Source organism: Triticum dicoccoides, chromosome 5B (assembly GCF_002162155.2).
Source record: "Triticum dicoccoides isolate Atlit2015 ecotype Zavitan chromosome 5B, WEW_v2.0, whole genome shotgun sequence".
In the NCBI taxonomy this organism is placed as follows: Eukaryota; Viridiplantae; Streptophyta; class Magnoliopsida; order Poales; family Poaceae; genus Triticum; species Triticum dicoccoides.
Window position 1 is genome coordinate 558136879 of NC_041389.1, and position 12583 is coordinate 558149461.

Genomic DNA, 12583 nt, shown 5'->3' on the forward strand with positions numbered 1-12583 from the left:
GTACTCCTTGGACTTGTTGCGGCGTGCTGGGATGCTTCAGTGTAAACATGATGTCACTCCGATGTCTGCCACTGATCGGTTGTCTGCCCTTGATGGAGACTCTCTCTCTCTCGTCTGATGATGCTACTGAGTATCGCAGTCTTGTTGGTGGTCTGCAATACCTCACTATTACCAGGCATGATATCTCTTATGCAGTTAACCGTGTGTGTTAGTTTCTGCATGCTCTCGGGACATCTCATTGGTCAGCTGTGAAGCGTATTCTGCGTTATGTCTGTCTTACTGCCTCCTATGGTTTGCTTCTCCAGCCTGCACCGTTGTGTGAGCTCTCAGCTTTGTCTGATGCAGACTGGGCTGATAGTCTTGATGACAGGCGATCCACCGGGGGATATGTGGTATTCCTTGGTTCTAACTTGATCGCCTGGAATGCTCGTAAGCAGGCCACAGTCTCTCGCAGTAGTGCTGAAGCTGAGTATAAGGCTGTTGCTGATGCAACTGCTGAGATCATATGGGTACAGTCTCTATTGAGAGAGTTGCTTGTCTCTCTGGCTCAGCCTCTAGTTTTGTGGTGTGACAACATCGGTGCTACTTATCTGTCATCTAATCCGGTGTTTCATACTCAAACAAAACACATTGAGGTTGACTATCATTTTGTTCGGGAACGTGTTGCACAGAAGCTACTTTGTATCAAGTTCATCTCATCAAAGGATCAACTTGCTGACATCTTCACGAAGCCTCTTCCACAACCACAGTTTGTAGGCTGTAGGCGCAATCTTAACTTGCTTTGTACTTTAGGCCACAGTTAAGATTGAAGAAGGGTGTTAAACTATATATAAGTAGCCTCCGTACACATGTATTGTAACATTGTATTGTACCCCGTGGGTACCTCTATATAATGAAAGAGCCACACTTCATTTAAGATGTCGTGCAGTTCCCACCATATTACGTTTTATAAAGGAAGGTTCCTCTCGTGCACCATCTCCCACACGCCCCTGTCCACGTCGTACCAGCAGGTCCCCTTGTACTTCCTCATGTCAACCTTGTTGTACCCGCACCTCCCCCTGTATTTCTTCCAGCGCGGCGGTGGAAACCCTCCCTCGCGGCTCGCGTGCAGGCGGTGGGCTGCTAGAACCGAAAAAGCATTCGGCTTGTTATTCGTGGTCTGCTGGATGCATGTGCGGGCGGAGGCCCAATTTTAGGCCCAAAAAAGGCCAATTACAGAAGACGAAACATGGCATTAACAAGTATGTCCTTTGTCTAAAAACAAAATCTCAAAAAAAAGGTCTAAAAAAAATAACAGTCTGTCCGATAGAGCAGCTTTCCAACTTGCTATTGAATCTCCCTTCAAAAAAGAAAAAAAAAACTCGCTATAGAAACGAAACTACAGCCAATCAATAGCTCTGGAGCAACGAAGCCAAATGGTTCGTATGAATTTCAAGCGTCTATAAAACAAAGTTAGTGATAGCTTAGCAAATTTTGCTCGCTCTGAGGGTAGAACCATGACTTGGTTAGGATCGGGTCCCTCTATTGCGGTTGAGCTGGCTCTTGCTGATTGTAACTTTGATGGTTGAGTAATACAAATTTTCATTCGCAAAAAAAAAACTCTGGAGCATTGCAGATCGGGTTTAGTGATGTCCGATTTATTTCCTTTTGCAAAAAGGCATACTATTCTAAGGGTAATGTTTAAAATCTGAAATCAAATTTTTAACCGTTGCAAAACATTTTTATGGCAAAATTATATTGACGTGAGGATGACAATTTTCTTTACCGAGCATGGCAAATCATTTCATTAGAAGTACAAAGCACTTAAAACATAATTAAAAATTACAATGAGGACCCCAGACCACCGAACGATCATTGTCGCTGTCAAAACTGAAGCGCCGATGTCGCCGCTCCCGTACTTGAGTTGTCATGGCCTTGTCGATAACAACCGGAAGTCTTCATGCATGTGCCCCTAAGAATGAACACCACGGAGCCGCAGTCGTCACCGATGAACATCAATCTGAAGTGTGTGACACCGAATCTCGCCATCATGCACGTTCAACAAGAAACCCTAGCCTCGCCGCACCAAGGAGAAGACAGGAATCTATGCCGGACGTCCGTCGAGTCCAGCCCGATGGACTAATTTGAGGAGGATCGAAACTCAAAAGACCAGCTGAAGATGGAGCGTCGCCCGGCCCTGCAAGGACTAAAAACTCTAACCTGAACTACTAGTCGGATCCAAGGCGCTGGGATTCCTTCCCAGCCACTAGCTACCGAAGTGATAGTCATAGGGGAGAGGAAGCCACAAGCTGGCCGATGGAGCTTGGAGGGGAGGAGAACTTTCCAATGGCATAAGCGTGAGATCTCATAATTGTAAACTTATCTCATAATTGTAAACTCCTCTGAATGCAAAAGCTGCTCCGATGTCCGGCTCCCGCGGCAACTTCGTGCCCGCAAAAGTTGTTGTTGCCGGTCCTCTGGTATCGACGAAAGCTGCTACTTCGGCGCCCGTGGCAGCTGCTGCTCCAGTGAGGAAGGGGGAGCACTAAGAGCAGCAAGGCCAGGCCATGGTACGTTGGCCGAAGAGAAGAGAGGAGGAGGAGGGGCCTGATTGCTTTTTAAGTTTTTGAAGGTGTCGGTGTAAAATCCCCGATCTAACGGCGTCGCCTGTAAACCGTTACGCCACGTCGGCAAAAGTGGGACCCACCTATCATAATAGTCATCAAAAGTCCAAAGCTGCCAACTAGTGTTTTTTGTAAAAAAAATATAGCCTTTAAATTAATGATTTTTGACACAATTCCATAGAACTGTGGTTTCTGCAACCCTAGCGTTCAATGTTGATGAGTTTTTGTAATTTACCCAATATTACGGCTTAGGGCAACCATTGTACTGGTGGCATGCCCATTGTAGAGATGAACCGGTACTTACAAACAGCTCTAGTGTATTAAGCTCTGTAAAATACCGCAGCTGCAAATCAGAGTCGAACAACAGACTGGCAATACGGACACACGGGATATCCACGTTGTAAATAAAGAGCAATAGTTTCACACTTTATTCAACTGGTCTATCTGGTAGATCACATGCTCAACAACACCAAGTTATAATATCATGGAGATTGAGGAAAATAAACAACACCGCAATTCATGAGTCTTAGGGTAGCAATATCTTTCAAACAAGCATGTTTTTTTCTTTTTTGCGAGGGTAAAACTGAGTTATTCCATAGCAACAGGATTACAGTCAGCTAATACAGGATCATGAATAATAGGAGGAGCTCGTTGTAACCAACAAGGGATACTACGTCATACGAGCATTTAGCTAGACAATGTGATACCCTATTTTGAGAACGAGTTATCTTAACCGGAATAAACTCCCGCTCTAGAAGGAGCGACTTGATTTCATCGACCAGATGGCCATTAGGCGACTTGGCCAGGGAAGCATTAGACAAAGATGAAAGAGCTACCATAGAGTCTGACTGCGCCATGACCGGAAGATTAGACCATTGGAGGACTAGAGACATCCCTTCCCGGATTGCCTGTATCTCAGCTTCAAGTGCATCATTGCAGAAGAACAGCAAACGGCATGCAGCAAGAATAACTTCACCTGTACACTTCCTGATGACCATGCCTGCACCGGCTGTACTGTCATCCGGCGAGAAAGAGCCATTCGCTGACAGGGCCAGCCAACCGGAAGGTGGCGGTACCCAAGGTGGATCAGGTGGACGCGGTCGGACAACAGTCGCCGGAAGGGAATCAGCGACGGAATATTTGCCTTCAATTATTTGTTCAGTACTCAGATGCTTCACGTCTCGTATTGGATTGAGGTAGTCCATAGCATCCAGGTGCTCCTTTGGGGGTATTGGCCAAATCTCCCCCATAGCATCCCACAACTTTGAAGCATTCTCACATGCTACAAGTGGACATGTAAGTGTCCTCGTCAGCTATGCCACACAGTGGACATGTAACCCGGCACTGCAGGTGACGAGCCCGTTTGCATTGCACGGTAGCTAGCGCACCAGCTGCAGCCTTCCAGGCATTCAACCTCATCCTGTGCGGAACATCTGCATGCCAAATTAAATTCCAGATTTTCCTCTCGCCATTAGGACTTCCGCTCGACGCACCTTCTGTAAAAGCTTCCTCATGATGTACCATCACTAGCTTGTCCGCACTACGGACACTGAACAGCCCTTTGGGATCTGGTTGCCATGTGAGGAAGTCCTGCTGCTGCCGTGGTGAGGTACGGGTTTTACGAATGGCCACAACATCAGCAGGAAGAAAGTGTTGCTGCAATAAATCCAGTCTCCAAACACCATGAATATCCAAGAAGTCTGATACTCTTATCGAGTCTGCAATGACGTTTTGGCATAACTGGACGAAATGATGGACCCCTTGGAATCCATGGGTCCCACCAAGTCCGAATCGAAATTCCATTACCAACACGCCAAGTGATACCTTTTTTCAATAACTCCAGCCCGTGTTCAATACCACGCCAATCCGCGGATGCATTGCCTGAAAAAACTGTATCCCCAAGATTTCCATTATGGTAATACCTAGCTCGCAACAGCCTTGCACAAAGGCTATCCGGTTGATCAATAAGTCTCCAGGCCTGTGTAGCCAGCAATGCTTGATTGAATGCTCTCATATCTCTAAAATCAAGACCACCCTTTTGTTTTGGTAAGACAAGCTTGTCGCAAGAAACCCAAGCCATTTTCCTTCTTTCATTCTCAACTCCCCACCAATATTGCCGCATCATTCTTGTGAGGCTGTCACACACAGAATACAGAAGTTCGAAAACACTCATAACATACGTAAGTGGGAATAGCCTGGGCCGCAGATTTAATCAATATTTCCTTACTAGATGAGGCCATATAGCGTTCACTCCAATCCACTAACCGCTTACTTAGCCTAGACTGAAAAGTCTGAAACTTCCCTTTATGCATTCTACCCTCTGGTACAGGTAGTCCAAGATGCTTGGGATCAAACACCTCCTGAGTGACTTGCAAAATACTCTTCACCTCCTGGGAGACTGGCAGAGAACAATTGTCAGAAAATAGGACAAACAAGCATGCTGCAGAATTCAACACGGGGCGGGCATCCATGGAGTAATCTGGCATCCATACTATACTACAGAGTACAGACATTGTAATTTTGCAGCTCTAACAACACACAAACAGACTGGTAGGTAATAAAACAATACTTGACACTATCTACATGTATAGCAGATGGAGATAGGTAATGAACAATACAGACAAGCATGAAACAATCCGGGGAAAGCTAAGGATATGAACGGCAGATGAGTAGCAATACAGACACACAGGATTCTCACCATGTATAAAACAACACGGAGATAATAACTTCTCAGGTCATTCAGCTGGTTGTACTTCTTGAGGTCGAGAGGTAGATGCCCCAGCAGCAGCAGCTTCATGAGGCCTCCGACGTCTCAAGGGTGGTGGGTCCTTGCTCGCAGGTACCTGGTAGATCACATATTCACATATAGTTAAAATATATCTCCAAACCTGGCGTCATTGAAGAACAATAACACTAGAATACCACGACGAGACGATAGACGGAATATCACAATGAACAAATAGCAAAAGAACTTCCATCAATAAGAAAATAAGCAATAAAGATGAAATGCAGAGTGGAAATTGTCTTCATAACAGCATCATTTCTCAAACAATGGATTCCCAGTGGCGGTGCTAACCTGGGAAGTCAATGGAGTGACCCTGGCATTTCCTCCACTTGAAAGTTCCGTCCTCTGCAACCTCTCCGGTAAGGTCTCCATCCCCATGTGCGACAACAGGAGACAGATATACGTGAGCAGCTCCCCACCAGTGCCCAAACTCTTGGCATGTAGGTACCCTCGACACCTACTAGCCGAGAAGCAGAGCATCTCCACCCACACGCCTTCGATTACCTCCCACATCTTGTCATCACACATTTGCAGCAGCCCATTGGCAAGATTCCATGCATCATGGACAAAACCTTCTTGTGTAGTTGCATCTGTCTCCGCATCCAGTGGCAAGTCCGTATGTTCAACAACTTGTTCTCTGTTTTCCCTGGGCTGTACCTTCGCGATTATTCTCTGTGTAAATCCTCTTTCGATTTCCTTGAGCGATGGCCTTTTGACTGTGAAGAAGTTGCAGAATGGTTTATTGCACTTGAGGATCTCCATGAGTGAAGGCTTGCCGCCCTTGACAATTTTCTTGAGCGATGGATTGTCATCCTTGAGGATCTTCTTTAGCTCAGAATTGGCAGCTGTGAACAGATTTCGCCTAGTGCCTGGTAGTAGCATCTCGGGATTGACAAACAGTAGGTACATCATGTAGTTGGAGATTTCTCTGCACTGGACGGCTCTTTTGTGATGAGGAGATCTTTCACACCAAACAGCACACCGATGATCCTCACCGGAAGCATCTTGAATACACTGAGCAGTGGCACATTGGTGATCTGCTGATGCGCCCATGTAGTAGAAGCAGAAATCCGTTGCGATGTGCCAGAGAAGAACACTCTCATCGAATGGCTTCCTTAAGCTGCAACTGAGATCTTCGTCGCAGTTATTGGACTGAAGAGTCCATTGCCCCCTGCGATCGTTGAACTTCCAGTAGCTGTCAGTATCTTTTATTTGATCTTCCCACCCCTTCTTCACATACTTAAGAACCAAATCTAGAATTGCAAAGGATAACTTGCAGGGCTTCATGGACCAATTTTGGTCAAGAAAGTCTTTGCAGTTAAAGAAATTAAGGATGCACATCTTCCTGGAGTGCCTTCTGTTACGAGCAAAGAATCCTACCAGATTAAATTGGCCTATGAGGCTATCTTTGACTTTGAGTATGGCATTGAGAAATACCTTTAGAAAAGTAAATTTCTCAAAGGCAAAGGAAGCACAGGAACAGTACTCTAGCACTGCAGTACAGCAGAACAAGGCATATGTAACCTTGACATCATTATCATCATAAGCTTCTCTGTGACTCTTGTGGAATAGGCCTATGGCTGCCCATGGCAATAAACTAGCCGATAACCGTATGTACAGAGAAAGAAGTTCCAACCCGCTCGGGTCTTCCTCTTCTTTAAAACTGCCGAGTATCTTTGATTTTGTGTAGAGAATATTGAAAATGCTGAACAATCTATTCTGCAATAAAATGTATGCTTGTTTTCCATCAAGCACCCAAAAGGATTTTAGGATCACAAGCCGATCAGGATACGGCGATGCAAGGTCCACAAATATCCTGTAGGTCTCAGGGTCCCCATTATAGTCATTATCTCGCCTTCTCAATCTTGGCTCTCTTTGGTTTAGGTGGCTTCTCCTTTTCTCCATTATTTGGTTTACGTGGCATCCCATTTTTTCCTTTATTTGGTTTAGGCGACCTATCCATGTCCTTGAGGTCTGAGGATGATGATCGGGCTCAAGATCCACCGTGGCAGCCACTCCCTGTGTTTGAGATCCATGGTTGGCCTCAAGGTCCACCACAATATCTTCTCCTTGTGATTGAGAAAGATAATTGTCAGCCCCATGGTCCACCGCATCACCTTCTTGTGCTTGGAAACCAGGGTCGGTCTGGGCAAAAGCCCTTGCCTTTTGCACGTAGTCTTCAAGCGAATTGATCTCGCCTTCTCTGGTGGCAGTTCTGCTCGGAGCATGAGCGGAAGAGCTTACTAGGCTGTTAATGCTAGCACTCTTGAGAGCCCAGGGCTTCTCAATGCATTTGAGAATCCCAGGGACGAAGAACAAGATTGATGCCTGCAACAACCTCTTGTCGCCTCCTGGCCACGATTTGCAGAACATATAGATAGCTACAGTGACCTGGGACACAGCTGTGAGGATGTGCCGCGTCCACAGCTCATTGTCTTCGATATTGTAGGCGGTTATGAGGTCCTGCCCTCCGAGGTGCATCAGGAGAACGGGTGCCCACACCACCTCCAGGATGCTACTGTTGTTTGCAGAAGTAGCACCACCTTGATCCTGACTCCTCTGGCGGTTAAAGAGGGTGGCCAGGGCGTATATGGCTACAGCATCGCTGCCTTGGTATGCGAGCCATATGATGGATCTGTACCAGGAAGGAATAGCAAACTTACGCAAGGGAGAAGAGCAGAGCAGGAGGTACTGGAAGAAGAGGCTGCTGAGGACGAGGATGCGCAGATGCCACTGCTCCCACCATTCCACAGCACCTGATATAACCATGACTGACGACTGTGTCTGGCTCTCCCTCGCTCGCTCACAAGCACAAAGTGAGAGGCCGCCGATTCATTTCGCACGTTGATCCAGTGTGTATATATGCACATGGTTAGCAGTAACCACTCCAGCATTGTCTCCTTATTGCCTACTGACTTTTCATATGTTAATCCGGTGTAGATGACCTGCATTGTTATAATCAAGCCGGTTCAAAGCAAACATCGTTTTGGCTGGATCAAACCAGCTTAATCGAGCTGAAAAAGATGCATATTTCAATTCGTTTTCAGAAAGGTGGAGCAATACTATGACATTGTTAATATATACTAGCAGTAGCAGGTGGATGAACTCGAATCGACGAACCTGGTAGGGAGGAAGATCCCCTAATCAAACTGCCGTCCCTCTCTTGGTTGCCGCACGCCGTTTCCTTGGCCCGTCCCCCGCTGCCGCGGTCTGCTACTCGAGCCGCCGCTGCCTCTTATTGCTCCGCCCTTCGCGCCGGCGCCGCCGCCGCTCCGCACCATCCGGCCTTCCTTCTCCGCCGATCTGGAGAGAGAGGGGTCCCGACTCTGTGACTGCCGCTCCTCCCATCCGCTTGCTACCTTCGGTGGGGGTCGACGGAGCCGGTGTCCGGCGGCTGGCGGCCTCACCGGTTCACAGCAGTGATTTAGGGCATCTTTCTTAAAAAAAACTGATTTGGGTAGGACAAGACGGAAAAGGAGGCCGTCGGAGAGAGAAAAAATAGTAATTTTAGTTTAAAAAAAATTCTTATTAGGAAAATAAATCATTTTCCTTTGCGGTAGGAAAAATAAACAGAAACACTAACGCACACACGTGTGGGCGTCTGGCAACTCGCCCACACGCATGGATCCTCATCCAACCAATTCTACACGAATCTTGACGCGTTTTAGCAGTTTTTGTGTGCCACGTTACGTAAGACTAAGCTGGTGTGTGGGTATTCATCCGGTCGCCCACATGTCCTTTTTTACCACACGGGGGGCGTGTGTGGGCGTTTAGCAATTCGCCCACACACCAGTTTTCACGCACGCAAAGGGGGCTGGTGTATGGGCGTTTATCACTTCACCCACAAGCCCGTCTCCTCGCCCACACCCTAAGCTGGCAGTTGCCATGTGTTTCTGCAGAGTACATGGCAACTGCCCTAGCTTTGCTTGTAAGCAGATGTCAACTTTCTTTTACCCGAGTTGCCATGTATTTTTTGCATGGTACATGGCAACTGACCTAGCATGCACGTAAGCAGATGACAACTCTTTCTTTTACATGGCAACTGCCCTAGCGTGCTTGTGAACACATGGCAACTCTCTCTTTTACCCGAACATGTTTTTTTGACATGCCTTTTTGTAGTGCTACATGGCAACTGCCTAGTGTTAGTGGGTGATAACTCCTAAAGTTTTGAAATCATAGCAACTGCAGTAGACCAGACCATACATGGCAACTGCAGTTGAGCAACCATGGCAATTGTAGTTGTCCGACATGGCAACAGAAGTTCAGCGACATGGCAACTGCAGTTAAATGACACATGGACGAGGGTCTGGAACATGGCAACTGCGAGACGCGCGGTGACTGGCACGCGGGGCGTGCCGGACCATGAGGTAGGAGGCCTGACGTACGGGGCGTGTGGGCATTATCTATTTCGCCCACACGCACGCGTGTGAGAGGGATCGGGAGGAAGAAAATAAAATGTGTGGGCATTACTTGTTTTGCCCACACATAGGTGTGTGGGCTGTTCCTCTTATACACCACACAAAATATGTGGGCAGACCCCTTAACGCCCACACGTGTGGCACTTATCAGCGTCCAAAATAAATCCTTTTTTATTGCAATCGCGGAAAAATAAACCCTAGAGTGCAATTCATAGAAACATAAAATTATCGAAAACTTTTCTGTTCAACCGACTAGTCTTCTGGCGCGCGTCGACCGCCTCCTTGTCTGTTGGATCTTCTTTTGATCAAAGGACCCCTAACAATTCTATTCATAGGTTAGCTTTTCTTTAACTCAAACCATGTTGAGCAACTAAAGGTTTTGTTGTGCGCCGACGGCGACGAAAAAACAGAGGTCCCCGTCTGCGTGAAGCGTCGCACCTCCATCTTCCTCACCAGATCTGGCAACCTACGGCATGGCTCCCGTCAGCACCTTCTCATCACCACCACAACCTCGCCTCTGTCTCCTTCCTATCCTTCCATCCATGGCACTATCGACAACCCGACGAGGAGCTCAAGGGTTCTAGCGCGCCCTGCCATCCTCCTCCAGGCGGGAGGAAGCTTTCGGTCATGGCCGACAATGCCCCGCACCCAACATCGTGCTCTTGTACTCCTATGCTCCCCATATCTATCCAGACGGGATCAATCCACCAACAATAGGGGCTCTTGTTGCAATGGTGCCGCCGTGTTTGCAGGCCGCGCGGATATGCTTTTTTTTGCCATAAGGGTCCTGTTGCAAAGGTGTCTGCAATAGCACCTATGTCACAGAGATCGAAGAAAAAAGACAGGTTCGGGAAAAGAAAATAGTTCGATAGTTTTGCAACAAGGCTTCCGTTGCATAGATCAGAGAAAAAAAGAGGAAGATTGCAACAAGGTCATTGTTTCAGAAAGACGAGCACAACACTGAGCTTGTTGCAAGATGTGACGGTTATGTGTGCATCCATCCTACGGTTTGGGAGGTTGATCTTTCAAGGGCATAAACCGGTCGATATGTAACACGACCCTCAATATTATTTGTATGGGCTCAATTCAAGATATCAAGAATAAGATAAACGTCCTATGGTTGCAATTTGATATCAGTGGCATTTGGTTGGCTTTGCCAAGGAGCTTATGAGTTTTTGTCTTTTGTCGGTCTTTTGATGATGAGTAGGTTTTTGTTGATGTCCTATGGCGTTGCTTTGTGGGTATCATCTTCAATGGGCCCTTCTTTCCAAGCCTCCATGGACAAGGTCGTCGGCAGGTGTGGCAATGTTCGCATGGCCGTGTGCCTAGGTCGAAGTGGTTTCCCCATCGATGTGCATACTGGGATTGCCAATCTCTATCACACATGGCGGATGTTCTGATGTTGTCCATCGCCAGCTAGATCTAGGGTGACGCAACGATGATAAGTTCAACCATAGCTTTCGTGAGGGTTTTTAGTCCAGCGTCTTGGTTGGAATTTCTCCTTTGTAAGTATCTTTCATGTGTCTGTGGGTTCAGTATATGCTCATTATCTAGTTATAACCAATGTACTATGTATCCGGTAGATGCCATATTTACTGAAAACATTGAACACAATTATAAGTAAGTATTTTCAATATAAATTGGGTTTATATTATGTAGACATATATTAGCAAATTAATTGTCAAGAGTGGTCGTCTTTCCAATAGTGGTGAGCGGGTGGTCGATCGGGCTGCCCGTCGTGCGGCTGCTCGGGATCTGCCCCCTTCAGGTTCGTCCCCTCCTCCCTCCCCCCTCCCCACAATTTCCTCTCCTGTTCGCTTAGTTCTCCCTTCTCAATCTGATGATCACTTGCTAGATATTTTAAACGACGTGGGTATCTGTTTTGACTCTAGTTTGGGTTCTCCTTCATCTCTTCTTGGTATTATTAGGGCGAATGAAATCGCCCAGGCGGATATTGCGAAAGCCAAGGAGGCTAGGGTGGGCTTGGGTGCCCCACTGGTTGTGGCTGGTGGGGATGTGAGGGGAGATGACAGGAGTCATGCTCCCTCGATGGCTCCTAAACGCGGGGTAGGTAAGCGCTCAAAATCCTGCATGGCCCCGAGCAGGTCGAGCCTCCGTATCAAAAACTTGTCATATAAATGAAGGCATTATTCTGGAACATTAGAGGTTTCTGCGCTAGGGGGCGCAGAGACCAACTTAAGGACTTAGTTCGATCTGAGAATGTAGATTTTATTGGCCTGGTTGAGACCTTCAAACCTTCCTTTTCCGCTAGCGAATTATCGGCAATTGCTGGGATAGATAAATTTCATTGGAATTTTGTGGCCTCGGCTGGGCATTCGAGTGGATTTTTGCTTGGCTCCAAAAAAGATACTTTCAATTTTGTGGCTTTTGATCATGGCATCTTCTGGGCTAGCACGGTGGTCTCTATTCGTTCTCTCAACTCCTTGGTGGATATTTTGGTGGTTTATGGTCCGGCTGATCATGCGATGTCTTATGCCTTTTTGGATGAACTTAGTATTAAGATTGAATCTTGCCAGCTGCCCCTGTTGATTGGGGGTGATTTTAATTTGCTTAGGTTTCCCTCCGACAAGAGTTCACCTAACTTCTCGTGGCCCTTGGCTGATGCTTTCAATGCTTTCATTAGGGACACGACTATTCGTGAGATCCCTAGGGTCGGAGCCCGGTACACTTGGTCTAACTATCACCCCCCCCCCCATCCGCTCTGTCCTTGATAGAGTTTTTGTCTGCCCTAGATGGGACCCTTTATTCCCTCGTGC

At 47.0% G+C, this 12583-nt stretch overlaps 1 protein-coding gene across 1 annotated transcript; it reads right to left on the reverse strand.

Annotated features, from left to right (window-relative positions):
* Nucleotides 1-3207: 3207 nt before the first annotated feature.
* On the reverse strand, nt 3208-8625 carry LOC119306140. The gene is made up of 4 exons (XM_037582451.1): nt 8509-8625; nt 5680-8333; nt 5302-5446; nt 3208-5001 (listed from the first exon to the last, which is right to left on the reverse strand). The coding sequence occupies exons 2-3, from the start codon at nt 8155-8157 to the stop codon at nt 5339-5341; spliced, it is 2586 nt and encodes an 861-aa protein (XP_037438348.1). The 5' UTR covers nt 8158-8333; nt 8509-8625; the 3' UTR covers nt 3208-5001; nt 5302-5338.
* Between the last annotated feature and the right edge of the window lie 3958 nt (nt 8626-12583).

Bases quoted from the DNA above. Each gene is read 5' to 3' on its own strand.
- LOC119306140 (XM_037582451.1), bottom strand. From the start codon at position 8,157: ATGGTTATATCAGGTGCTGTGGAATGGTGGGAGCAGTGGCATCTGCGC. The intron at 5,447-5,679 runs GTTAGCACCGCC...GTGATCTACCAG, and splicing joins TCACTCCATTGACTTCCCAG to GTACCTGCGAGCAAGGACCC.